Source organism: Aspergillus sydowii (assembly GCF_001890705.1).
Source record: "Aspergillus sydowii CBS 593.65 unplaced genomic scaffold ASPSYscaffold_7, whole genome shotgun sequence".
NCBI lineage: Eukaryota > Fungi > Ascomycota > Eurotiomycetes > Eurotiales > Aspergillaceae > Aspergillus > Aspergillus sydowii.
This window is the reverse complement of record NW_024467865.1, coordinates 372,014-396,384: the sequence shown is the minus strand read 5'-3', so window position 1 is coordinate 396,384 and position 24,371 is coordinate 372,014. Positions and strand designations below refer to the sequence as shown.

General features: G+C 50.4%; 10 protein-coding genes across 10 annotated transcripts; 4 read left to right on the top strand and 6 right to left on the bottom strand.

Annotated features, from left to right (window-relative positions):
• Positions 1-193: 193 nt before the first annotated feature.
• ASPSYDRAFT_69611 (sugar porter family MFS transporter) lies at positions 194-2,092 on the bottom strand (the record flags this gene model as incomplete). Its single annotated transcript, XM_040850479.1, has 6 exons — positions 194-608; positions 664-912; positions 964-1,371; positions 1,433-1,498; positions 1,551-1,807; positions 1,876-2,092. The coding sequence occupies 6 exons, from the start codon at positions 2,090-2,092 to the stop codon at positions 231-233; spliced, it is 1,575 nt and encodes a 524-aa protein (XP_040701246.1). The 3' UTR covers positions 194-230.
• A 513-nt stretch (positions 2,093-2,605) lies between these two features.
• On the top strand, positions 2,606-6,743 carry ASPSYDRAFT_58964 (uncharacterized protein; the record flags this gene model as incomplete). The annotated part of the gene is made up of 6 exons (XM_040849615.1): positions 2,606-2,657; positions 2,726-2,911; positions 2,970-3,061; positions 3,111-5,684; positions 5,738-5,939; positions 5,989-6,743. The coding sequence occupies 6 exons, from the start codon at positions 2,606-2,608 to the stop codon at positions 6,741-6,743; spliced, it is 3,861 nt and encodes a 1,286-aa protein (XP_040701245.1).
• Positions 6,744-6,874: 131 nt separating this feature from the next.
• Positions 6,875-8,515, bottom strand: ASPSYDRAFT_90728 (uncharacterized protein; the record flags this gene model as incomplete). Its single annotated transcript, XM_040852379.1, has 2 exons — positions 6,875-6,907; positions 6,968-8,515. The coding sequence occupies 2 exons, from the start codon at positions 8,513-8,515 to the stop codon at positions 6,875-6,877; spliced, it is 1,581 nt and encodes a 526-aa protein (XP_040701244.1).
• A 255-nt stretch (positions 8,516-8,770) lies between these two features.
• ASPSYDRAFT_90727 (uncharacterized protein) lies at positions 8,771-11,692 on the bottom strand (the record flags this gene model as incomplete). The annotated part of the gene is made up of 3 exons (XM_040852378.1): positions 8,771-11,062; positions 11,113-11,322; positions 11,372-11,692. The coding sequence occupies 3 exons, from the start codon at positions 11,690-11,692 to the stop codon at positions 8,771-8,773; spliced, it is 2,823 nt and encodes a 940-aa protein (XP_040701243.1).
• A 626-nt stretch (positions 11,693-12,318) lies between these two features.
• ASPSYDRAFT_46579 (uncharacterized protein) lies at positions 12,319-14,271 on the bottom strand. Its single transcript, XM_040847267.1, has one exon. It carries the CDS (start codon positions 14,227-14,229, stop codon positions 12,610-12,612), a length of 1,620 nt encoding a protein of 539 aa, XP_040701242.1. The 5' UTR covers positions 14,230-14,271; the 3' UTR covers positions 12,319-12,609.
• A 309-nt stretch (positions 14,272-14,580) lies between these two features.
• Positions 14,581-15,438, bottom strand: ASPSYDRAFT_1179563 (HpcH/HpaI aldolase family protein; the record flags this gene model as incomplete). Its single annotated transcript, XM_040840352.1, has 3 exons — positions 14,581-14,691; positions 14,727-15,064; positions 15,126-15,438. The coding sequence occupies 3 exons, from the start codon at positions 15,436-15,438 to the stop codon at positions 14,581-14,583; spliced, it is 762 nt and encodes a 253-aa protein (XP_040701241.1).
• Positions 15,439-15,728: 290 nt separating this feature from the next.
• On the bottom strand, positions 15,729-16,897 carry ASPSYDRAFT_1179560 (uncharacterized protein). The gene is made up of 2 exons (XM_040840351.1): positions 16,618-16,897; positions 15,729-16,514 (listed from the first exon to the last, which is right to left on the bottom strand). Exons 1-2 carry the CDS (start codon positions 16,886-16,888, stop codon positions 16,084-16,086), a joined length of 702 nt encoding a protein of 233 aa, XP_040701240.1. The 5' UTR covers positions 16,889-16,897; the 3' UTR covers positions 15,729-16,083.
• A 931-nt stretch (positions 16,898-17,828) lies between these two features.
• Positions 17,829-21,144, top strand: ASPSYDRAFT_46578 (Zn(II)2Cys6 transcription factor). The gene is made up of 10 exons (XM_040847266.1): positions 17,829-18,119; positions 18,186-18,308; positions 18,360-18,424; positions 18,493-18,699; positions 18,755-19,308; positions 19,358-19,482; positions 19,538-19,686; positions 19,738-19,916; positions 19,979-20,159; positions 20,234-21,144. Exons 1-10 carry the CDS (start codon positions 18,022-18,024, stop codon positions 21,034-21,036), a joined length of 2,484 nt encoding a protein of 827 aa, XP_040701239.1. The 5' UTR covers positions 17,829-18,021; the 3' UTR covers positions 21,037-21,144.
• Positions 21,145-21,725: 581 nt separating this feature from the next.
• ASPSYDRAFT_69605 (DUF1445 domain protein) lies at positions 21,726-22,700 on the top strand (the record flags this gene model as incomplete). Its single annotated transcript, XM_040850478.1, has 4 exons — positions 21,726-21,809; positions 21,830-22,058; positions 22,173-22,202; positions 22,238-22,700. 4 exons carry the CDS (start codon positions 21,726-21,728, stop codon positions 22,426-22,428), a joined length of 534 nt encoding a protein of 177 aa, XP_040701238.1. The 3' UTR covers positions 22,429-22,700.
• A 72-nt stretch (positions 22,701-22,772) lies between these two features.
• Positions 22,773-23,948, top strand: ASPSYDRAFT_204819 (dienelactone hydrolase family protein). Its single transcript, XM_040843870.1, has 4 exons — positions 22,773-22,937; positions 22,992-23,320; positions 23,386-23,503; positions 23,554-23,948. Exons 1-4 carry the CDS (start codon positions 22,850-22,852, stop codon positions 23,754-23,756), a joined length of 738 nt encoding a protein of 245 aa, XP_040701237.1. The 5' UTR covers positions 22,773-22,849; the 3' UTR covers positions 23,757-23,948.
• The last annotated feature ends 423 nt before the right edge of the window (positions 23,949-24,371 follow it).

Genomic DNA, 24,371 nt, shown 5'->3' with positions numbered 1-24,371 from the left:
TCTTGCTTGGTGTTGACGAAGAAGGACTGGACTCCTCGAGCGTCCGACTTGCTCGTTTCTGGCGATTTGCAGTGGGGATTCGCGCCGATCCCCCGGGTCACGTGGTACATTTATACCTGAGGTAGAAACATACTGTATAAGTTACGATGTTGGTTGATTTCTACAATGGTGCTCCGTAAATGGTACATGTTTGGTATTTTATTCACTTGATCGAAAACTACATAATGAGATTAAGCAGAAGACATTGACGTTGCCTTCACCCCAGAATCCCCGAATAAACCAGTAACCCCGGCCTCTTTAGTAGCCTTATAGGCCTTCATTTTCTGCGGCGCAAGACCGTGCGCTTCAAACAAAATATCCATATCCTCCAGCGGCACACCATTGGTTTCAGGCACAAGCAGATACATATAGATTGCGCCGAGGACAGTCATTGACCCAAAGAAGAGGAACGTCCCGTAGGTTATGTTGGCGAACATGTAAGTCACAGCATACGAGGTGTAGAACTCGCCCAGCCAGTGGGAACATGTCGTCATGACCATGCAGAAGGACCTCACGCGAGTTGGGAAGATCTCGGCTGCAATGATCCAAGGGAGGTTCCAGCCGATGGACTGGGAGGGCGTTAGTATGCCTAGATTGAGTAATACAGGCAACAGGGTAACTTACATATCCAGCGCCGAATATGTAGATAAATGCAGCAGCTGAGTTACTAGCTGCATTTTGGTCTTGGCTGGTGTTGAAGGAATTGGTTATCGAGGAGTATGCTGCCACATAGTACATTGCGAACGCGCACATGGCTGATCCAACGAAAAGAAGCGGCCGCCGCCCAAAACGGTCTACTAAGAAGAGGAATGTGATGGCTGCCATGATTCCCTTGACGATGCCGTATATTCCTGTTGAGAACAGTTTCGCCGACTGGAGAGTAAGTCAGTATCTCCGTGATAAAGGGAAGAATGGGAGACATACAGAACCATGGAACCCGATGACCTGAAAGAAGGTGACCGAGAAGTTATTCATGGCATTGATCCCAGTGCTATTCTGGAAGATCATCAAGAGACATCCATGAATAAGACGGGGTATAATCTTCCTGTTGAACGTTTCTGACAGAACAGCGCGGAAGCCCGAGGCCGATGTGATCAGGAGTTCGTGCTCCATCTGCCTCTCGTAGTCTGCTAGTTCACCTGCAACATAAGGATGCTCGACAGGGAGCCTTCGGAGCCAGACTAAAGCCGTTTGTGCTTCTTCTCGACGCTCTCGAGTATAATACCACCGCGGTGACTCACAGAGGAACACGAGCCCGATTATCATGAGCGTAGCGGGGATGAATTGGAAGGTTATAGGAATGAACCATTGTCTGTCGCCGCTTGGATCGACCTGGAATCGAGGTTAGTCGCTAGGTAGCAGATGTAAAGGGAACAAGTTTCGTGCGTCGTACACTCTTCTCAACGCCATAATTGATCCAGAATCCTATGATTGTCCCCACCTGCACTCCAATCTCAAACTGGATAGAAATAGTCAGCTCAAGGACAGAAAAAAGTGCTTGAGAATCTTACGCAACCAATTATACCACCTCTGGCAGCTGCAGGGGCACATTCCGAGAGATATTGCGGTATGACAAATGTTGTACCCCCGATCCCAAACCCGCTGATAAGTCGGCCGACATAGAAAACAGGTATATTGCCATGACATGCAACCTGGATTATCACCCCGACGTTAAAGACACAGCCTGCGGCCATCAGCGCCAACCTGCGGCCAAAACGCTCGTTGAAGTAGTAAAACAGCATGACCCCGAAGAAACAACCGCCCTGGACTTTGATAATATAGAGATCAGCCGGAGATACAATTGAGATGAAGATGATACTTCCAGGGGGAACCTACAGGTATTAACCATATGAGCCTGTATAGCACTGGCATGTTTATTCTCGAGCTCGAATCTCCTGATAAAAGATGGCAACGAAAACACTCCGCCGATGAAAGCCAGGTCATATCCAAAAATGACCGACCCACCGGCTGCAGTAAAGATCACCCAGAAGAGCTTCCAGTTGAACACCTCAGGTGGAGTGGCATTGTCTTTGGTATTGAATGCGAACCCCATCGTAGCGGGCTGGGAAGCGGCAGTATGGAATTAGAGTGGAAGGATGTAACAATATCGGAGGAGAGAGCCGCTTTATAGCAAGCATGACGGCTGCCAACATATACTCCAAGGCCAAGGACCATATCATCTGATGCACGTTATCTCGGCTGCTTATGGAGATGAGCGTGAGCTATCTGTGGACAGCCGCCATTGGAACCTGCATTTGGAGGCGCTTCCCCCATGGGGTAAACGAGGCTTATCACGGTGGGTCCACTGCGTATCAAAGAGATACATTATCACTGTCGGTGTTGTCGTCCGATGCTTGGTCTCGGGGCTCTCCACCGGGAAGGCATTTCGGAGCTCTCATCCGGATATCGTGCGGAGAAAGGAGCACGACCCAGTCTGTGAAAATGTCCGTCCCAAAATTCACTAGTCAGTAGCAGGAGAGGATTGATATAAGAACGACTGAAGCCAAGGTGGTTGTGGGTTGCAGAAGGTTTTCTGCGGAACTTTGACCCTAAAAGAAATCCCAACATGGGATCCATCGGATACACAGCGCCAGTCGGCGACATTAAAGTTTCAATAGGTGAGTTCTCACGACAGTACGGCCTATCTATTGTATATCCCGTAACTTACAGTGGGTTTATATTATAGACCGCGGTGGCACATTTACAGACGTCATTGTCATCTACCCCGATGGCACCGAGAAGGTCTTCAAGTTATTATCCAAAGATCCAAAGAACTACCAGGATGCCCCCATCGAAGCCCTACGGCGAATCGTGGAGGAGGCAACTGGAACCAGTGTTCCCAGAGGCGTGCCGTTGGATATGAGTTGCATAGGTGCGTATACTAATTACGTGGGGAAAAACTAGCCCTAAGTTTACTGACGGGTAGCCAGGTTCCCTGCGGATGGGAACGACAGTGGCTACGAATGCTTTACTTGAGCGACAAGGTGCTAAGACTGCGTTGTTCATTACACGCGGGTTTCGAGTGAGTTCGACGACAACAGGTTCCCTTTCCTGTCTAATAGGATATATAGGATCTGCTCAAGATTGGAAACCAGTCTCGACCAGATATGTTCGCGCTGAACGTGAAGAGGCCCGACTTGCTATACTCCAAAGTCGTGGAGGTTCCTGAGCGTGTGACTCTATACGATTCGACATCATATAGAAGAACCGGAGATAACCAGCCTAAAGAGGCCTGCAATGGCAACGCCACGACCCCCCAGACAGATGACGTTGTAGTCGGATTATCAGGCGAAAGAATCCGAATCCTCGAGAAGCTCGACATGGGTGTAACCAAACAAGCCCTCGAAGAGACATTCGCTGAAGGATTCCGCAGCATCGCAATCTGCTTCCTGCACTCGTACACGTTCCCCGAGCACGAACTGGCCGTTGCCGAAGAAGCCAGGAAGATTGGGTTCACGCAGATTTCCATCTCCAGCCAACTATCTCCAGCAATTAAAATGCTCTCCCGCGCGAACTCCGCCGTTACAGATGCATACTTGACGCCGGAGATCCACAACTACCTCGAGGGGTTCAAGGCCGGAGTTGACTCCAAGAGCCTGCAGGCTGTCAACTGGCGGATTATGCAGTCTGATGGTGGTTTGGTCCACCCGTCTAAGCTATCAGGACTGAGGGCGCTGCTTTCTGGCCCAGCTGGAGGAGTGATAGGGTATGCACGCACTTGCTATACAGCTCAGAACCCAAAGGCGGTGGTTGGGTTTGACATGGGAGGCACATCAACAGACGTATCCAGGTATGCAGGAGCCCTGGAGCATGTCTTCGAGTCCACCACCGCCGGAGTCTCCGTGCAAGTGCCACAACTAGACATCAACACCGTTGCGGCCGGCGGCGGCAGTGTGCTGGCATGGCGAAAGGGGATATTGGCCGTGGGACCTCAAAGCGCTGGATCTCACCCCGGCCCTGCGTGCTATCGCAAAGGAGGCCCAGCAACGATTACAGATGCGAATCTGGTCCTTGGTCGGATTCTACCGGAGCGCTTCCCGTCTATCTTTGGGCCATCACAGGACCAGCCGCTTGATGTGGATGCATCTTATAACAAGCTAGCAGAACTGGCTCATGAGATTAATCGTGACCAAGGCACCTCGCTCAGTGTACACGAGGTAGCTAGTGGTTTCATAACGGTGGCCAATGAGACGATGTGCAGGCCGATTCGGGCACTCACTGAAGCAAAGGGATATGCAGCATCAGACCATATCCTTGCTGCCTTTGGAGGAGCTGGCGGGCAGCATGCTTGTGATATTGCTCGGGCATTGGGTATATCGAGAGTCGCGATACACAAGTACTCATCTGTTTTATCTGCGTACGGGATGGCACTCGCAGATACAACCCAGGAAGAAAGAAAGCCATGTTCTGAGATCCTGTCGAACCCAGTACAGCCGCATATAAGAGTCGAATTTGACGAGCTCGAGGCGAAGACGACCAAGTCTATCCGGGAGATGGACCCAACATGCAAGACCATCGAGTCGAACTATTTCCTCAACCTCCGCTACGAAGGCAGTGATACATCCCTTATGATCGAGAAACCGAGCGAGTCGTGGGACTTTGCCACGAAGTTCACGGACCAGCATCACCATGAGTTCGGATTTACACCTACAGGACGAGCCATTATCATCGACGACATCCGAGTCCGAACAACAGCAAAGACCGTCTCGACCGATACTGCCGGCCTGAGCGAGCTGGACTCTATAAAGATAACAAAGGAAGCCCACTCCAGCAAGACCGCCCGGATGTTCTTCACTGAGACAGGGCTCATCGGCGTCCCCATGTTCCAACTACAAGATATCAGAGCCGGCCAGACAGTACGGGGCCCAGCCGTCGTAATCGACCAGACCCAGACAATCGTCATAACGCCGAACGCCACCGCAACGGCCCTCTCATCCATGCTGGTCATCGACGTGGAGAACCCCCCAGCCACGGACTCCGAGACCGTCATCGACCCCATCAGGCTATCCGTCTTCGCTAACCGGTTCATGGGGATAGCCGAACAGATGGGACGCGTGCTCCAGAAGACATCGGTGAGCACAAACATCAAAGAGCGCCTCGACTTTAGCTGTGCCATATTCTCAGCGGACGGGGGGCTCGTGGCAAACGCGCCGCATGTGCCCGCGATGCTGGGGAGCATGGCGAACTCGGTCAAATGGCAAATACAGCACTGGGCTGGGAGTATCAAAGACGGGGATGTGTTTTTGAGCAACGCCCCTGCGTCCGGCGGCGCTCATCTACCCGACTTAACCGTCATAAGCCCCGTGTTTGATGCTGCAGGAAAGGAGATCCTGTTCTGGACTGCTTCTAGGGGACATCATGCAGATGTTGGGGGAATAGTCCCTGGGTCTATGCCTGCGACCTCGAAAGAGATATGGGAGGAAGGGGCGGTTATTGAGAGTATTAAGATCATTGAAAACGGGGAGTTTCAGGAAGAACGGCTCTATGAGGCTATGGTGACGGCTCCGGGTCGGTATCCTGGATGTGAAGGCGCGCGATTATTCCAAGATAACATCACCGACATCAAGGCTCAGACTGCGGCGAACCATAAAGGGAATAATCTTATTGGGTTGCTGATCCGGGAGTATACGTTAGACACTGTCCTGGTAAGCATGCTCGTTGCCTCTGAGGAAGCAATAACACTAATGGATGCTGCCAGTTATACATGGGCGAAGTGCAAAAAGCCTCCGAGAATGCCGTGAGAGAGCTGTTCAAGAAAATGGTCAGAGAGAAAGGGCAAACCGTCTTTGAGACGGAAGATTTCATGGACGACGGTTCATGTATCCACCTGAAGATCACAATCGACCCAAGCACAGGAAGCGCAGACTTTGACTTTACAGGAACAAGCCCGCAAGCATATGGTAGGGAATTAAAGTACGCTAGATATACAATGGCTGATATACTTTGCAGGAAACTGGAACGCCCCAAAAGCCATATCCAACGCAGGAATCATATACACTCTCCGTTGTCTCGTCGACGGCGACATCCCTTTAAACCAGGGCTGTCTCCTCCCTGTCAACATCACGATCCCAGATGGGAGTCTCCTCGCACCAACAAAGGAGGCGGCCGTGGCAGCAGGAAACGGACTCACCAATCAACGCCTCGTCGACATTATCCTCAAGGCCTTCGAAGTCTGTGCCGCGAGTAACGGATGCATGGCAAATTTTACCTTTGGGGTTGGACAGAAGGATGGGTTTGGATACTATGAGACCATCGCAGGTGGTAGTGGTGCTGGGCCGACTTGGGTTGGCGAGGATGGTATCCATTGCCATATGACAAATACACGCATAACAGACCCTGAGGTACTGGAGCGGCGGTATCCTGTTTTACTGAGGCAGTTTAGTCTCCGGAAAGGTAGCGGTGGGGATGGATATTTCAGGGGTGGCGATGGGATTATTCGTGAAGTCGAGTTTCTGATTGATATGCACGCCGGGATTCTTTCTGAGCGGCGGGTGTTTCAACCATATGGACTTGCAGGTGGGGGGCCGGCTGCTAGGGGCCTGAATCTGTGGATCAGGAATACTGGACAGGTTATCAATGTGGGTGGGAAGGCGTCGTGCTATGTCAAGGCTGGAGACAGGCTGCGGATTTGTACACCGGGTGGAGGGGGATATGGATCTCGAAACGATACTGACGCTGGCAAGGCAAAGAAGAGTATATCTTAAGGGGAGAATGTTGGGCAGCTAGAGTCCTAGAGTGGTACAGAGAAAATCTTGATACTGATCTTTTAGTACTGTATAAATGGATAATGAGCGATAACCATATGTAAGTAGGGCGAGTCTCCAATCGACCACCCTTATAAAGATATTTCATTAAGCTGCAAAAGAATCTATAAATAAAAGTCAGCATGTATTGTAGTAAGAATCCCACTCTGGTCCAAGCGACTCACCTTTTCAATATACTTGACCCCAATCCCAATCCCAAACTCATCCTCAAACTCCTCCTCATCCCCAAAGTCCACATTATCGGGTTCCATACAAGTCAGGCAATTAACAACAACACTCGTATACTTCTCACCCATAGCAGACGGAAGACGCTCTTTTGCCAGGCCCGTGAAGTGTGCTTTGATATCGTCTGGCGAGCTGACCTCAGACGATAGTATTGACGATGAAGAATCACCGGCAACGAACGACTTCCAGAGCCCTATCTCAAGCAGACACACGCCCAGACTGTAGATGTCGTGCTGCATTCTGTGGTCTGTGCTCGGGTTTATACCCTGTCGTTCTGGATGCTGGTACATGTTCTCGAGCCTGTCGGCGGTGGTTAGACGGAGAGACTTTCCGTCTGCAGTGCGGAATGTTTTGAATCCGACGAGGAATAATGGGCCAAATCCACCAGCGGATGACGAGGAGTCCGAACTGTGACTTGTAAAGACTAAAGCTGTTTCGGGACGGATGCTCTTGTGCACAAAATCCAGGACATGGACGTAACTGAGTGCTGTGGCTAGCTGCTTTGCCAGTTCGAGTCTCGCCGTTAGAGATGGGTTGGTTTGTGATAGGAGAAGAGAGCGTAGACTTTGGGGTGGGTAATGGTAGTAGTCTTTCGGTATCTTGAAGATGAAATTGAACGAATTCACACGCTTTGTGCTTGGATCCCTGGCTCTTGCGACCCCATGGCATTGCAGAAGATGGAAGGCTGCTGCATCAATCTTTTCAAGTCTAAGTGCTAGGTCTCGCACGTTCTTCGCAAAGACAGAGACGTCTTCTACTCTTGTGCAGTCCACAGAGTCCAATACATAAGAGGTTGACTTTCCGGAGGCCGATAGTGTGATGATTTGCGAGGTGGAAAATGGGATATCAGACCGGTCTGCTGAGTTCAATGTTGCTTCTTTAAGGAATAAGCCTTTTGTAGATTGCTCGTCTGCCTGCAGGGCATCTCTGATATGTCGAGCGGCTTCAAGCCTGCAATTTCTACCATTGGGAGTAGGATCGCGACCTGGACCTTGACTCTGGCTTGGTCCTGAATCTATTTCCTTGTCAATAGCTTCATCAGCCATTCGTAGTATCAACCACCAAGTCGGATCAAACTCCGCCGCCCATGCTTGTAGGCGTTGAATAGCCAAATCCAAGGGCTTCTTCACAGAAAGAACATATTTCGCCGCTCTTCGTCTTCGTTGCGCAATACCACTGACGCCTGAAGACTGCTCGAGTTTGCTGACCTCGAGCATACTAATCTCGAGCTTATTGTGGAAGGTTAGAAGAATTCGCTGCTGCAGGTCTCGGTGCTCTGGGTTTAGACGGCCACAGATATGATTGAGGAAGTCCAGCTGCTGGGAGATTTTAGACCAGGTGGCTTCGATTATCAGCACTCGTTCGTATATCTCGGAGTCGGCGTCCTTGAAGGTGCGGTATTTTGATACCAAGGTTTCGCCCAGTATAGTGTACGTCAGTCTTGGGTAATGACCAGGGAGTGGGAAAAGTGCACGTACTCCATGCATGCTTGGATCGAGCTGATGACCCCAACGATACCGAGAGCTAGTTCAGCCATGGTAAACAGTACAGGGGCGGAGTGGAAGTCGTAATGGGAGATTAAAGGTTACTAGTGAAGAAATACAGCCTTGCAATGAACAGAAACGAATACAAGTGCGGGGTAGTCTGCATAAGTTAAAACGACAAGGCTGACTTGTGCCAGCATAGAATAGTAATCATTAACGTTAAATTTATAAAGGCATACAGGGAGGTGGAGTTGAGCCTTATAAATCACGGTATTCAAGCTTCTTGGGCTCGAACCAATATCGAGCCCATGTACCACTCATTCTGTACCGCCCCAGTTCATCTAGCGTCATGCCAATGTAGTATTTTGTCGCTATTGTTTTCTCGTGGGCTATTCCGAGAGTCGGAATTTGGACATTCGCTACTCGATAGAAGCATTCGAGTGCAAGTTCAAACGACTTTCTTGCATAAAGGGTTATGCCCAAGCTGAGATCAGTTTTTAGGGTTTCCTCGTGGGTTGATCCGAAAACTTTTTTTGCAGCGGGCAGGGCTTGCTGGAGATAGTGTTCTGCAGAGGCATAATCCCCCAATAAGCGGTATGAAGAACCGAAACAGCGTAAATACACAATCACGTCTTCATGATTTGAACCCAACTTATGCCTCAATGTCCAATAGGCGGTTTGAATGTAGGGATGTGCAGCCTCATCTTGGCATTGGTGGTGGAGTGACAGACCGAGCCAAAATCTTGTATATGCCGTATGGAGGTGATCGCTTCCGACAGTATCGAGTTGGTCTTTCCTAACTGATTTAAGGAGCTCCGTGGCTTCACTATATCTTTCTAAATGGAGGAGAGAGCGGCCTAACCACGAAGCCGTGAAAAGCGTATCTTGATGCCGCCGTCCAAGAAGCAATTTGCGACCTTCTAGTGCTCCCTGGAAAGCGTCGTATGCTTCTATATAAGCCCTATGCTTGCATAGCGTCATCCCAATATCGTGCAGTTGATCGAGTGCGGATTGCCTGGTACTTCGTGGAAGAGGCTCCCGCAGAATTTGCGATATAATATCCGGTGCTTGACTGGCCTTGCCTCGCTGTTTGCAGAGTGAGGATGCAACCCACTTTGCCGAATCGATGGCTTTTTCATGTGTTGGACCGAGTATATCTTTGCGACACTCCCAAACTTTCTCGAAAGAACGCTGCGCATCACTGTATCCTCCCGCTTCATAAAGTGACTGGCCGATATCGAAAAGCAGATCCATTGATTGAGCAAGCTCTGGTATCAGCGGAGAGGCTTGTATTATTTGCTCCAAAACAGACTGCGCCTCTTTATATCTCTTCATCTTATATAGACATAATGCAAGTGATTGATGGACTTCAAATATGGTTGCATGGTCATTTCCTAGTACTGCATCGGCTGCTTGTTCGAGGAGCTCAAGGGCGTCATCATATTTCTCCTGCTGACAGTATATTTGGCCGCAGAGGTGTATAGAATTGATGGTATCTTTATTTTGGAGGCCTAGAGTTTCTTTTTGTATTTCCATTGTCCGTTCGATAATCTCCTGTGCTGCGTCGAGCTTACCCTGAGCCAAATGCGAACTACTCAGCCAGTAACTCGAAGTCAGCGTGCTTAGGTGAGTTGCTCCGAGAGTGTCGGCCTGTACACCCATAGCGAATTGCAGTTTCTTTTGCGCATCCTGGTACCGGCGTTGGAAGAAATACGCCACCCCCAATTGCTGCATTGATTCCACTCGGTCTTTATGGTGCGGGCCCAGAATCGCTTTGCGTCCATCAGCAGCTTGTTGAAAGACATCTTCTGCTTGGGAGTATTTTTTATCTGCGATTAACCGGAGTCCGCTGTCGTGAAGAACTTGGAGTTCATCTAAAGTCTTTTGCTGAGGGTTCCCAATATGCAACTCTTCTATTCGCGGCACCGCTAACCTTTCTGGTTCTGATATAGCGCACATTGAGTTTAGAGCCTGCTCCATGCGGGTTGGATTCGAGTCCCATGTGCTGGACATTGGCCAGCTCGCTGAAGCTTCAGTCACTGAAGGTTGCGCCATCGGCCCATTCCGTACCACGGGCGGAAGATCCTCTGGTATGGCCGAAGGAATTTCATCCTGATATCCCTCCAGCCACGTATGCTTAAGAGCAGCAGCAGCATTTAAGCGTTTGGCTGGGTCAACAGTCAAAAGGGCCTCTATGAACGCGCATCCTTCCTGGCTGATACGCTGTCGCGATAGCCGGGCAACGGGAAAAGGAGAGCCTCTGAGATAATCCAATAGTTCATCACCTTGGAATGGGTAGTCATGGCAGAGCATGTAAAAGACCGTAACTCCCAAAGACCACATGTCCATGGGGTAAGTGCAACGGTATCTACCGCCAGCTTCAGTATCTGGAGCAACCCGATGAGGAAGGAGCCCTAGCACTTCCGGTGCAAAGTACTTTTGGGTTCCAACGAAGGAATGCAGACTGTTGTCCCCACTGGTACGTTTGCTGAACCCGAAATCGCCGATTTTAACCCACCATTCGGGGCCCTTTGAGGCAACTAGGATGTTCTATAAAGTCAGCTAGTACTTGTAATATGAACAAGGCAAATTCGACCCACATCAGGTTTGAGGTCTCTGTGGACAAACTCGTTTTCGTGGAAGCAAGCTAGACCTTCCACGATCTGAACGGTGATCTGTCTAGCCTCATCTTCTGACAAAGGATGAGTTAAATGGGATGCAAGGCTGCCGTGCTCGATATGTTCCATGACCAGGAATACTGATATATCGTTCTCATACCACCCCAGGGACTTGACGAAAAGGCCCTCATACTGCGGACCATTAGTAAATGGAAAGTATCATCCAGTGGAGCGTACTGACCTTGCTTGTGCTCTGTGAAAACTTGGCAATGGTTTCTAGCTCCTGGTAAACGTCGAAATGACTGCCTTTTGAAATAACCTTTACTGCCTGCACTTGGCCCATTTTCTCTCCTGTGTGGCATTCCTCCAGCCATACCTCTCCAGTTGCGCCTCCCCCGAGACGTTTTGTCCTCGTCCATGTCTCCTTTTTCCATGTCCGCCTACGAATCTGGCCGGCGGCGTTGTCGTTACAGATATTGAAGTAGTACGCATGGGTCTCATGCAACTCGACAAGCAATTTTGAATCCTTCACAAGATCTGGCAATTTTCTGGCGGTCGCCATGATCATAGGACGTTGATAATAGTTATGACTTATGACAGTAGAGGCTATCTCCGCCGCGAGAAATGAGATTGAGGCTGAGAGATGTCTTCACAGGAGCCTCAGGGGCGGAGTCGTGGCTGTGTTGCTGGACAGGGATCCTCAGGGCGTCTCAAGTGTCTGACTTCACGATTTGTTTCAGGACACGAGCCCCGCTGTGCAACTGTGTTGATTGGTCGTATTAGGCATGGGCAGGGCGACGAATCCTACCCCGTGTTTCTCGTGCACGGACGCGGCGCCCTCTGCGGAACAGAGCTGCTCTTCCCTCAGTGCGTCTATCAATGGTACCATAATTTCAGTATGCCTTCTATTCGGGACCACAAGTGTTTCTATACTCTGTTTCAATCATTCAAAGTATGATTATCATGTGCATTGTTCCGATTAGATCCTCGCCGCTCTTAACCATGTTTGGCACCCGCTATATATATTGGCAGTCTGACGAGTGTTACCGCGCTATTATTTTCCAAACTGCATTGAGATTCTCCATTTGCATATAAGGCGCATTGATTACACCAGAAGCAACCACATGGAAGAAATTTCTGTCGTATACTTACGTTGTACGTTATTTTATGTATGAGGCTAAAAGCGCGGAAGTGCGGGGCTCGGGACGGGAAAGGAGCCTATTTATAGCCCACTCTATAAGCATATATCCACCCCATGTCCTGTTGTGGGGAGCGATTGTAGTGTTCGTGCACCGACCCGGCTTCGCAGCCGAGTTTCCATCAGACGTACTGACATAGAAGCAGTCTGGACCGGTACACCCTGCTTAAGATGCAAAAGAATAAGCAAGTCAAACTTCTTGCACATATCTGTTAACTGGAAAATTAATTCCAATTTCGAGAGATCCCCCCCGCGAAGAACCTTACCACAGTTCGAATATCTTACAAGAGGTCCGGGTCCTCGTCGTCACTACTCGGCAGTGCGTAAGATGGATTTATAAAATTTGCTGATGGTATAGAGGATGCCCCTCCGAAAGACAACCTGGTTTCTGGCCAGCTGTCGTATCCGAAGTCAACCCCGGCGCCGGCAAACAGAGATTTAACAGCGACTTCAGCATCCAGTTTGGCTTCCTTCCTGTCCCATCTCACCTCCGACAGGTTCTGAAATTGCCCTTTGACAGCAGCCTCACCAAGACCAAGCAGGCCGTGCTCCAGCCGCGGGAGCTCCTTACCAATTCGTCCAGCAAGATGTAGCGAGCCTAAGCCCGCAGGGAGAATGCGGACAAAGAGCCCGGAGTCGTTCGTGGAACGGTACTTGTAGAACCGGCTGTGGAATTCGTCCAGGTTCAAGAAGAGGTGCTTCAGAGCAGTAAGCTCTCGAAAGCTGAGTGTGCTCGGGGTGGCTGGTTCGCCTCCCCGATTTCGGAGATCGATGTGCAGCGATTCGAGTGTTTCGCTGTGGCGGGTGAGATACCTTGCAGCATTGCAGAGCTCGAAATGATCGCTACAATCCCAGCCTCGAGGGAACAGAGCATGATCGACAAAGTGGCAACCTGCCTCGTACGTAAAGCTGCGTAAACTGATGCAAGAGTTGAGTATGTTTTCAAGGCCCTTCTCGTTAAGACGACTAGACGTGATCCGAATACGCTTGAGACTGGGCAGAGAAGGGAATGCAGCCCGTTCGCGAGTCCAGCAGCACCTATGGAGGTTAAGCGTCTCAAGACGGGGAGAAACCTTCAGCAGATCTCGGGCGTTGCTGGAAAGATCGAAGCGATTCTGAGAATCGCACACCTCCGAAAGATTTATAATTCTCAGTGGCAGCTGTGAGATTCCGGCGGCCGATAGGATTCGAGAATAAAGAGACATCTTGTGCGAAGCTCGACCAAAGAAAAGGCTGCAGTATTCCAGGTTTGGTAGCTCTGCAAGCAAAAGAGTAATCAAGTATTTCGTTGATAGTCGCCCGGGGTGTTTGATGCTCAGTGCAACCCCAACCTCGTGGAGGGTCTCAGCCGCCTCAACCTCCAAGATGGACTGCTTTAGTATTGGCTCTCGCCGACCGTTTCTGGCTGCGTCGCGGGCGAGTTCAAGCTCAATTTCACGGGGTATCAGCAGGTCCTTCTCATCTGGCGCCGGGCCGTAAGTTTCCAGTTCTCTTCGCTTCTTCTCCAAGGCCTCGTCAGAGGCTTGCAGCAGTTGTGGCACTATATGAATCCTCTTCACGAACCAAGCCAGGTCTCGTCGCCGAGCGACTGTTCGCAAGAACGAAAGAAGCCGACCCTCCCACGTATAGAGTTCTGAATTCCAGGAGTCGCCGTACCCAAGCATAAATTCATGGAATAATATGGGTTGAATCGCGTTACACAAGCGCTTAGAAACCAGGCAGAGGGATATAAGCGGCTGTAGCTTCAACGAGTACCAAGATGGCTGGTCGGGCTTCTGCTGAGAACAGTGAAAGTGGGCATCTGGCGGTTCTAATATGTCTGTATTGCGGCACTCACAGCCCAAGTAAGCCAGTATCATATGTAGAAGCTCAGGAGGGAGGTGGTCCAATGCCGGTGCCATCTTACTGATGCGTCAGAAGAGGATTGGGCAAAAGAAGAGAAACAGAAAAGAAAGTCGATTTAACGCAGAAATAGACCCCTGAGATATATGGATGCCTTAGTGACTTACTGCCTCAGGCATACAGCGCCAGTTTGATGGCAATAGCAGTGGGAACCATCTCTTAAGGTACTATTGGTCAATAGAAACCCATCAGGAAAGTACTGCGGGATATCCTCTGATGGCACATTTTCTACCATCCAAAAGTACCTAGCTAGGTATATATCAAGTGCAGGCGAGCTCGCGCTGCTGTCCTGCCATGCCGTAGGAGACACTTTATACAACCAGCCCTAAAGTAGACCCAATACGCTCCACTTAATTTACACCCGGTAGTTCCTTGACTGCTTTAACACCACCGCTTGACAGTAACGAAGAGTCCTGCTGGACAAGCATGAATCTCGCCCCCAGCCCATTGATAATCCAGTCCTGCAAAGCCGGATTGTCATAGACGCCCGCCACACCAAAACCTTCCCATGGGCCCGACAAGCCTGACTGATCTTCTCAAGCGAATACCGGTACTCGGATTTATCGAACTGCCCACCAATTCCCAGATCGATTGTGAGATCCATCGAGCCCACCAAGACAACATCCACGCCCTCGACAGCGGCAATCTCATCCGCGCGCTCTACGGCATCTCTGCTCTCGATCATTGCAAATACCGTGGACCCAGACTTATTGCAGAACTCAATAGTCTGGTCCACTGCCATCCCTCGCATTACGAAAATCGGCATCTGGCCTGTCATGGACCTGCAGCCGAGCGGGGGGTACTTGCTTATCTTCACGGCTGCCTTTGCATCATCTGTTACTGAGTTAATGGGACGGACCTTGCTAATCTACGTAGTTTGATAGGGGCTATGTACCTGCATTATGGATATGCGGGAAAATAATACCCATAGCCCCTCCATCCAGAACGCGCTGTACATAGCCATTCCCGCACTGGTGCGGCACGCGCACGAACGGTGTGATGCCGCATAAATGGCCGACGTTGCAGAGATTACTTGCCTCCGCCAGTGTCAGCCAGGCGTGTTCCAGGTCGATGAAGAGCGAGTCGAAGCCGGCGTTGCGCGCGATTTGTACGACTTGTGCGTTGGGCGATATTCTGATTCCGAATGCTTTGCAGAGTTGTTCTGAGGCGGTACAGGTTTCGAGATTGTTTGCGCAGAAAGATGTCATTGTGGGTGGATTACGTGAATTGAATAGATGTTTTCTGATCCATTCGCAGCGGTCACTATGTATGTGTGCTATATATTGGTGTCTAGCGCCCGTTTCGTTCGAAATGAGAAGACTTCGGAGAACAGCCCCGAAGCACGCCATGTCCGAGATGGCCTCTAAGTGAAGAAATTCAACTAGAGATGTGGGTTATTGAAATGCGTGAAATAGGTTCCTTCTATACTGCTGCTTATGGGGTACATTGGGATTCCTCCAGGGTTACGAAGCTAAATAATATAATTATATTGTTGGTCCTATTTTCTAGCCTCCACTGTATCTAACTAGATAAACGCTGTCTAGAAAAAAGCTCTGCAATCTGTTCTATGTCAACATTTCCTTCACTCAGAATGATACCAACATCCCAACCAGCCTCGCCCGCCGTACGCTCCACCATCTCTCGAAGCTTCTCGTTATACAGAGCAGCAGCCAGAGAAACCGCAGCCGCAGGCTCAACAACCAGCTTCAGCCTCTCAAATATAAGCTTCATAGCATCCAGAATTTCTTCCTCAGTCACAGCATACAACATCTCCACCAGCCGCCGCTCCTAGATAACCTCCCACGGATACGCCCCAAGCTTCCCAGCAAGCCCGTCTGCAATGGTGTTCGTGGTCATCTGGGTAACCTGTTCCCAGATAGAAACCCCCGTCTCCCATCATCCGCACCTTCAAACTCCGGCTCAGCCCCATACACTTTTATCCCAGTCCCCTCGCAGCTCAGAGCCGTCCCAGAGAGAAGTCCTCCCCCGCTACTGGGCGAGATAATAGCATCTAACTTCGGAATCTGCTCCTGCATCTCCAGACCTACACTGCCCTGTCCGAGAATCACATCCGGGTGGTCATAGGGCGGGATAAGTCGGGCTCCTGTGTCCTCGACGATTTTCGCCGCGACAGCTTCGCGGTCAAACCGGCCGCTCAGAGTCAATTTGGCGCCGTAGCCCTCAACGGACTTGATCTTGACTGGGCTGCTGGTTTCGGGAATCACGATGTGCGCGGGAATATTGCTCTCGCGGGCTGCTAGGGCGACTGCTTGTGCATGATTACCTGACACGATATCCGTTAGAATAGTCCATGCATATAACTAAAATAGAAACAAAAAAGAAAGATAGAAAAATAAAAAAATGAAAAGTTTGTACCAGCACTAAACCCAAAACACCCCTACTCAACCCACCACCCTCAATCCACCCAGGCTCCTGTTTAAGCTTTTCGATAGCGTGAAACGCACCCCGGACCTTGAACGCGCCGATCCGCTGCTGATTCTCGCATTTGAACCACAGTCTAAGAACGGGCTTTGCCTTCTTTCGTGGCGTTGATGCGAGCTGGTTTAGGAGCGTGCTTGTGACGACGGGCGTCCGGTGGATCAGAGGTTTGATTATCTCGTGCGCGTCAAGGACGGACTGGCGTGTGAGGGGGCGCATGTTGCTGGGTCTGCCATTGTTAATGGCGGGTATGGAAATGGGCGTTCTTTGATGAACTTGTTTCCGAGGATCTGAATCTGGTAGTAGGTCCGATAAGCTCAACGGAAAATATTCCGTGTCATTATACTGGATTATATTGCAGGGTACGATCAGTCTTGGTGTTAGAGTCGATGGTGTGCTCGGAGTTCCTCGCCGAAGTGCACACACACAATTTAGGGCAAGATGATATGTTAAGCAGTGGGTGTATTTGTTTATTTATGTTTTCCTCGCAACAGTTTCCATAACCTTCACTGATGTAGACGTCCCCTCCTGACAAAATCGCCAGTGCTGCTCTACCAGCTCGCCAGACCGACGAGGAACAAACAAGCGGTGTATTGACGGAGTCGCAATGCAAGTACATCCCATTATACAAGCTGGCTCCACAGGTTCGTTGATTCTGCAGGATGGCCCATTCAGTTCATTACACCCCATAACGCGGGGCAGTCATTATTGTCTAGAGTGTTACGATCTCCATTTCTCATACTTGCTGTCTCTAGATATTGCACTTAGGACTGTTGGCCAAATGCGGAATGCCCGGGCCCGTGGCCATATACCAAGCTTTAGACAGGATTACATATTTACGGTGACACAGTCAGCTTTTTTGCTGTCCATATATTTATAGGTATATCTGTAGGAATACTACAGGTTCGTTTTAGGCAAGATTTTAAAACACAAAGATATATAATTGATATTGTAGTCTGCACCAGTATAGGCATGGATCCAGTCGTTAGCCGTGGTAAAGTACTCTAGTCGATATTCATATATTATAATGAGCCAGGAGAGTATATATCGGAACCACCTCCAAATCCATCTGATTGGCTGATATCAAACTTGCGGGGTAAGAGCTTGGCTTTCTGCTCTCTCGTATCAGACCCCATGCTGTCTCCAACGAAAGTCTGGTTGCGGGCTCTTTGCGGTTTCTAATCTGCTTACTCCAATCCAGCTTATCTTTTTCGGTCGTCACTCCCGACTTCTTCCCAACCAGCTTCCCCTTCCTTCATGCAACTCTTCCTCGGCCGGCGTTCATACGGTGGTCTCTTCCATATACCTCTTCTGGCCTTATGATGCCCCGATTATCTTGGTAACATCAGACGATGCCTCGAGGTCCGAGTTCCAGCCAAGCCTCATCTCGGCGGACAACCCCGAGCCGTACTCGTGCTGCGACGAGAGACCCATCTAAGGTGGTTATCGCGTGGGTTTCATTCCCGAGTATTCGTTGCTGCTTGGTTGGATAATTAACTAACGGATATCTGTCTAGCTGCCTGACGTGCCGCCAACGGAAGGTCAAGTGCTCCGGCACAAATCCGTGCTCTTACTGCTCGAAGCGCGCACTAGATTGTAGCTTCTCCGAGCATGGGAAGAGGAGAGCTTATTCAGTAGCGTATGATCTCTGCTTTGCTTATTTTGTAATGACATAGCTGATCTGTGGCAGGAGAATCGAGTACCTAGAAGCGCGCTTGGCTAGTTATGAGAATGCAACTCCCGCGCTAAGTCCTGGTAGGTGGTAGTCACCGTTTCACTCCAGTTTAATATTATGGTGGCTAATATATAAATCCATTATCCAGTCTCGCAAACAGTCGAGGCGGTCTGTCCACGGCGTGAGGAGACGCACGCAAGAACGAGGACACGCGGCCCGTCAAGAACTCGACGGAGCTCTATACAAATTGGTAATAACGCATTTCTAGTAGACTCACTGGGTCTTCCTGCAGTTACTCGCCCTGAATTGGAAGAAAATGTTCCTACGTGCGCGTCGGAGCCGTCGCCAGGTTCAGGTAGGTCCAATATTAGCTTTTGTCCTCCGTGTTGCTAACGGTTAAAACCTTGCAGCAATTGCTGCAGACTCATCACTGAGCTCTAGCTACGCCTTTGGATCCAGGGTTCAAAGTCTACTCGATGGATCTAAACCAGCTGCACGTCGAGACTATACTGCATATACCACTGATCAGCTATCACTACACCAACAATCAAGGAGCACACATGTATTTGATATCCCTTCACTACCTACTGAGCAGGAGGCCTTTGGACTACTCGAAACCCTCGTAACATACATCGGACACACTCAGAATTATGTCGACGCGCGTGAGATTTCCGACAAAATCGGCCTTCTCTATGCAAATAAACAGGACTCCGCAAACGCCGAAAGTCTATGGACCCTGGAGATCCTCCTAATCTGCGCCATTGCCAGACTCTTCAAAGGCAATTTTGGAGGCGATGCACATAGGACGGACCCCTACCCAGGCTATGCTCTCTTTAAATTTGTCAGAGACCGTATTCCACCCCTGGGCCAGTTGTATAGTGTTGGACGGGTTGGCGTTGAAGTGCTTGCCTTGGTCGCTGTATACCTCCAGAATATTTACTGCAAGGAGGAGGCATACGTATATGTATGTAACATCCCATCTCAATATGTCTTAGCCTCTAACACCTTCATAGATAAGCACCGCTCTGCGACTGGCAGTTTCCCACGGCTACCACCGCCAGTCTGCTACTGGGCGGTTGTTGCAATCCGAGGCTACTCACATAAATCGTCTGTGGTGGTCGATTTACTCCCAGGAAAGGTATTTACCTTCTTGCATTCTCACTCACCTATTCTGCTGACCACGGATCGAGCAGACGTATAGCGGCTGCCACCGGGAGCCCCCAAGGTATCAGCGATAGCGTCATCGAGCAGCCGCTCCCAACAGACTCGATTGGATTCACCCCGGCGGCGCCGATGCGGACAAGTATCAAGTTGGCTCGCGTTTATGGGCAAATAATGACTGGTATATTATTTGACAACATACGCAGACTTACGGCTAATATTATGCCTATAGTGCTTTACGGCTCAACGCTTCAGACCGAAGATATATTCATCTCAAACGTTCAAAGCATCATAAGAAGTCTGTATGATATATCAGATGAAATCCCGCTAGAGCTCGCAACTGGAATGCCGAAGCTGGGGCACGAGTTGTCGTTGAGGACTTCTGCTGCACTGCATTTGATGTTTTACCAGGTAGGCCTGCATTTCTGTTGCTTTGGAGATATTTCAGGTAGTTGAAACCTTACCGTATATAGGCCCTCCTGTTGACCATCCGCCCTGTCATGCTACACATCGCCCAACTAATCCTTACTGGAATGCCACCGCAGCCGGGTATCCTCTATTCCTCACCGTTAGGAAAGCTCTGCAGAACGTGTACAGAGGCCGCAAGAAGACTCCTGAAAGTCCTAATGACGCTCCGACAACATAACTGCATAGGTTTGTCAACCAAACGAGCTTTATTTTATAAACAAGGAAAACCCGCTAACCAAGTTGAAACCGAAAACATACAGCCCTCTTCGGCTTCTTCGACTTTGACGGCATATTCTCCGTAACCTTCATCATGATCCTAACCGCAATCCTCGACTCCGCATGCAAAGACCCTTCGCAGCAAATCCACCCGGCACCTGGTCTGGCCGAAGCCCTCGATCTAGTCCAGTACGTCGCAGATAGCCATAATACATTCGCGGCGCAGTGGCTGTGCGAGATTAGAAGAACTTGGGCACAGCTTTGTTCTCGTCTTGATATGCCGGAGGGATATAGGGCTATTGAGAGGAGATTAGAATTAGGGTCCGCGGCTTCCACTACTGCTGCTGCTGCTGCTGCCAGACCCAGATCACGACCCAGTCCCAGAGAAACCTTACCGCTAGATGCGACGGAGCCTGTCAACGCGTCGTCCTCATCGTCGTTTCCTGCCCGAGCGGGGAATTGGCATGGGCCTGTTCATAGCTACGAAGAAACTACTACTACACCGTTTCGCTCTAGCGGCGAACCGGCTGCTGGCACTGATTTCTTGAACGGTGATCCAGGCGGTGCACCGGATCCCCAGTCCCAATCTATCCTCGCGGACTTGGATATTTGGAGTGATATCAATCATCTGTGGGGGCCTCTTCCGGAGGACTGGGGGGAGATGTTTCAGGGTCAGAATCAGAATCAGAATCCGAATCAGGATGAGAGCGATGAGGGGACTGCGACTGCGAGTGCGATTCCGCAAAGCCTGTATCAGAATATCTACGGAAGTAGGGAGTGGACGTTTACGGGCGAGGATATGGGTGATTTTGCGGAGTTAGGGAGGCATGTTGGTGGTGCTCTGTAGGGTTAGATGACCTGGGCCTATTTTTATCCAACCAGTCCTGTTTCAGTAGACTCTAAAGTCATATTGAGCGCGCAGGCGAATATATCGAAAGTAAGATTGTATTCTCAGAATTTGTCTTCGGTCTTTAGCCCCGAGAGTGCTCGGCGTCGTGGTATCTTGACCGAACGGAGCAATTCGGACACAACGACCGACACAGATAGATGTACAGCGGCAGAGTGGGTATTGATAAACTTTAGGCCCTGCATCTGTCTGGCTAAAATGCATATTCAAGCATAATCAATGCCATCGGTAACAATGGACCCAAAAGCAGAGGCAAAACGCACAGGCACCGCCGCCGCCTACAAGCCCGGCGTGACGAGATCCCCAGCTATAACATTGGAATCGCCACCGGAATCTACTGTAACCTCGTTGTTCTACCACAGCAATTCGCAGGGGACTTTCGACTGCTATGCCTCAGTGTGTCTACCTTTACTAGAGTAGACAGATCCCGGAGTGCAGAAGAGCAAGTTAGCAGCCGGTAGTGATATCAGCACCGATATCCCGCGATATAATATCTATAAGGACGGCGAATTACATAGTGAGCGGGTCTCCAGTATCACAGCGGAATGGAGCGACAAGCACGTTGGCTTTCTACTCGGCTGCTCCTTTACGTTTGAGATTGGCCTCGCGCCTGCAGGCCGGTCTGGAATATGGCCGAGGGCAAGGCGCCTCCTGTCTATGTGATACCCGTCCAGCTTAACGCCAGTGGCGTTTTTACTGGTGCTTGTATGGCCGTTAGTATGCGCCGGTACAGGGAAGAGGATGCAGCGCGGGTCCGGGCATCACGGCGCGCGTCAGCAGGCAGCATGGCGAGCCGGTGGCATGGGGCTGGGAGGGGCACAAGTATCTGGGGGTTGCGGATCGAGTCAAAGCCAAGGCTATGGACTTTGGAGAGTGGGTTGAGCCGGTAGATGGTGAGGTTCCTGTGTTTTGGGAATGCGGTGTCACTGGGGAGATTGCGCTCCGTGCAGCGAAGATACCGGGTGTGTCGATGACACATTATTCAGGGTGCAAGTTTCGTTGCTGCTGCTACTGCTGCTCTCGTTGTTGCTGTTGTGGACTATATCGCAGAACGATGTTTGTCACGGACCTTACAGCGGAAGAGGTGGAGAACGTGGCCCAAGACTGTAAGGTAACTTGTTCTCGCCGGCTATCACGGCAGATGCGCGGGACAACAGCCTCGCTTGGTCCACATCGCCAACAAGGTCTTCCGCTGAATCAGGAATTCTTGGTCAACATGCCGCGCCTTACCATATAACGGAGCGATATCCGTCCCATCCTGGCGGACGGGATGCTAGCGAGACTGGGATCTGGCATCGAGCGGCGCTGAACGGACCAATGAAGCAGTGGTGAACAATGGCTGTTTCATATCTCCAAGGTTTGTAGGTTTGTTCTCTAGTAGTCACAATCACGTTCGCTGTCGGTTCTCAGCTGGCGGCACGTCGGTCTTTCATCGCCGGGTGAATTATTGTACAGTATAGCATTCGTAGCATTCACTCTGTTGCAGCTGGCAGAGAGTTGTGGATAGTTCAGGCGAGTTCGGCAGAAAGAGCTTAACTCCGAATAGCATTAATCAACCAATACGCTGCTGTATCGTAATATACCCATTTAGAGTGATAATCAAGGCGGTGTACACAGCCGANACAGACCCCGCCACGCAGCGACAGAACGGCAAATAAATATTTCTCCTCATGCCCCTCGGTTCCCCTCATCATCTCGCATTTCACAACATCCATCTTCTTCGACTCCCCAACTCTCAATCTCCTCTCATAAAATGGCCTCTAACGCTCCCGGAGCCTGCTGTGCCTCTGGCTTCCGCCACGAGGGAACCCCCGTCGGCGAGACCAAGAACATCAACGGAAGTCAGTGACCCCCCGCCTCCTTTCGCGCCTGTGCCTAACATCCGCCCGCTGCAGCCGAGACATACCTCGTCTACCCCAAGGGCAACCAGTCGCCCGAGAAGGCCGTTATCATTCTCAGCGACATCTTCGGCATCTACGTCAACGCCCAGCTCCTCGCCGACGAGTTCGCCGACAATGGCTACCTCGCCGTGATCCCTGACCTCTTCCGCGGCGACGCCATCAAGCTCGCCGATATGGAGTCTGGAAAGGCCGACCTGCCTTCTTGGATCCCCAACCACCAGTCTGCCGTTGTTGACCCCATTGTTGAGGCTACCATCAAGCACGTCCGCCAGGACCTCGGTGTCAAGCGCGTTGCTGGTGTCGGATACTGCTTCGGTGGCAAGGTGCGTAAAACTCTTTTTCCCACCGAACCGTCTGAGACCGTCAAATCAAACTAACAATCGCACAGTATGTCTGCCGCTTCCTGAAGGCCGGCAAGGTCGACGTTGGCTACACTGCCCACCCTTCGTTCGTCACCGAAGAAGAGCTCGGCGCTGTCTCCGGCCCCCTGTCCATCTGTGCTTCCGGTGAGTTAGTTATCCTCTTTAAGCGGTCTGTTATACTAACGAGTGATAAGAAATCGACCAGATCTTCACCACCGAGCTGCGCCACAAGTCCGAGGATATCCTCGCCAAGACCGGCCAGCACTGGCAGATCAACCTGTACAGCGGCGTCACCCACGGCTTCGCTGTCCGTGCCGACCTCAGCAACAAGCACCACAAGTTCGCCAAGGAGCAGGCTTTCGCCCAGGCTATTAGCTGGTTCAACCAGTACTTGTAAATATCGTCTGCGGATGTATAGCGTAGACAATGTATGAGACATGAATAATATATCTCAATAACGTTATTTAAGATGTATGAAGTATCCACAGCCATGTGGCAAGAACCCCGGTCATAGACGGATGTAGCCCCGGTTGAAGTTAAAAGGCGCCAGGTTCAGGAACTTAACACCAAGTTAAACGATTGAAACCAGTACGCAGACCTCATTGGCCTATGAAGCAGTATAGAATTCGGGTGTCTTCGGAGTAGTTCATTGCATATCTTGAGGGTCGTACACGACCATAACTACAGATATACTCACAGGAAGCACTTTGATCCAGATGATATAGAAAGAGTGAAGGAGTCATCCTCACCCGTTAATTGCCAAAATCCATGAGTGAAGATCTTGAACTATTAATTCCCGTTCAAGGCTACCCTCTGAACCAAGTATTCCTACATTACAGTGACTGACTGCAGCAACGTTCGTCTTCCTTGCATACAGCCGCGCTTCAAACCCTAGCGTTGGCAGAGACTTGTCTTCATTCAGTCGTTCTTGATTCGCCCAGGCATAATAGATTGATTTTGTGGATTCTACCATAGAGCTCTACTGCGGACCCAGCCAGTCCATCCGCCTCAC

Excerpts from the sequence above, each read along its gene's own strand:
- ASPSYDRAFT_204819 (XM_040843870.1), top strand. The coding sequence starts at position 22,850 with ATGGCCTCTAACGCTCCCGGAGCCTGCTGTGCCTCTGGCTTCCGCCAC. Across the intron at positions 23,321-23,385 it reads GATACTGCTTCGGTGGCAAG|TATGTCTGCCGCTTCCTGAA; the intron begins GTGCGTAAAACT and ends ACAATCGCACAG. Across the intron at positions 23,504-23,553 it reads CCTGTCCATCTGTGCTTCCG|AAATCGACCAGATCTTCACC; the intron begins GTGAGTTAGTTA and ends ACGAGTGATAAG.
- ASPSYDRAFT_46578 (XM_040847266.1), top strand. The coding sequence starts at position 18,022 with ATGCCTCGAGGTCCGAGTTCCAGCCAAGCCTCATCTCGGCGGACAACC. Across the intron at positions 18,120-18,185 it reads CCATCTAAGGTGGTTATCGC|CTGCCTGACGTGCCGCCAAC; the intron begins GTGGGTTTCATT and ends ATATCTGTCTAG. Across the intron at positions 18,425-18,492 it reads AACTCCCGCGCTAAGTCCTG|TCTCGCAAACAGTCGAGGCG; the intron begins GTAGGTGGTAGT and ends TCCATTATCCAG.
- ASPSYDRAFT_46579 (XM_040847267.1), bottom strand. The coding sequence starts at position 14,229 with ATGGCACCGGCATTGGACCACCTCCCTCCTGAGCTTCTACATATGATA.
- ASPSYDRAFT_1179560 (XM_040840351.1), bottom strand. The coding sequence starts at position 16,888 with ATGCGCCCCCTCACACGCCAGTCCGTCCTTGACGCGCACGAGATAATC. Across the intron at positions 16,515-16,617 it reads GTTGAGTAGGGGTGTTTTGG|GTAATCATGCACAAGCAGTC; the intron begins GTTTAGTGCTGG and ends ATATCGTGTCAG.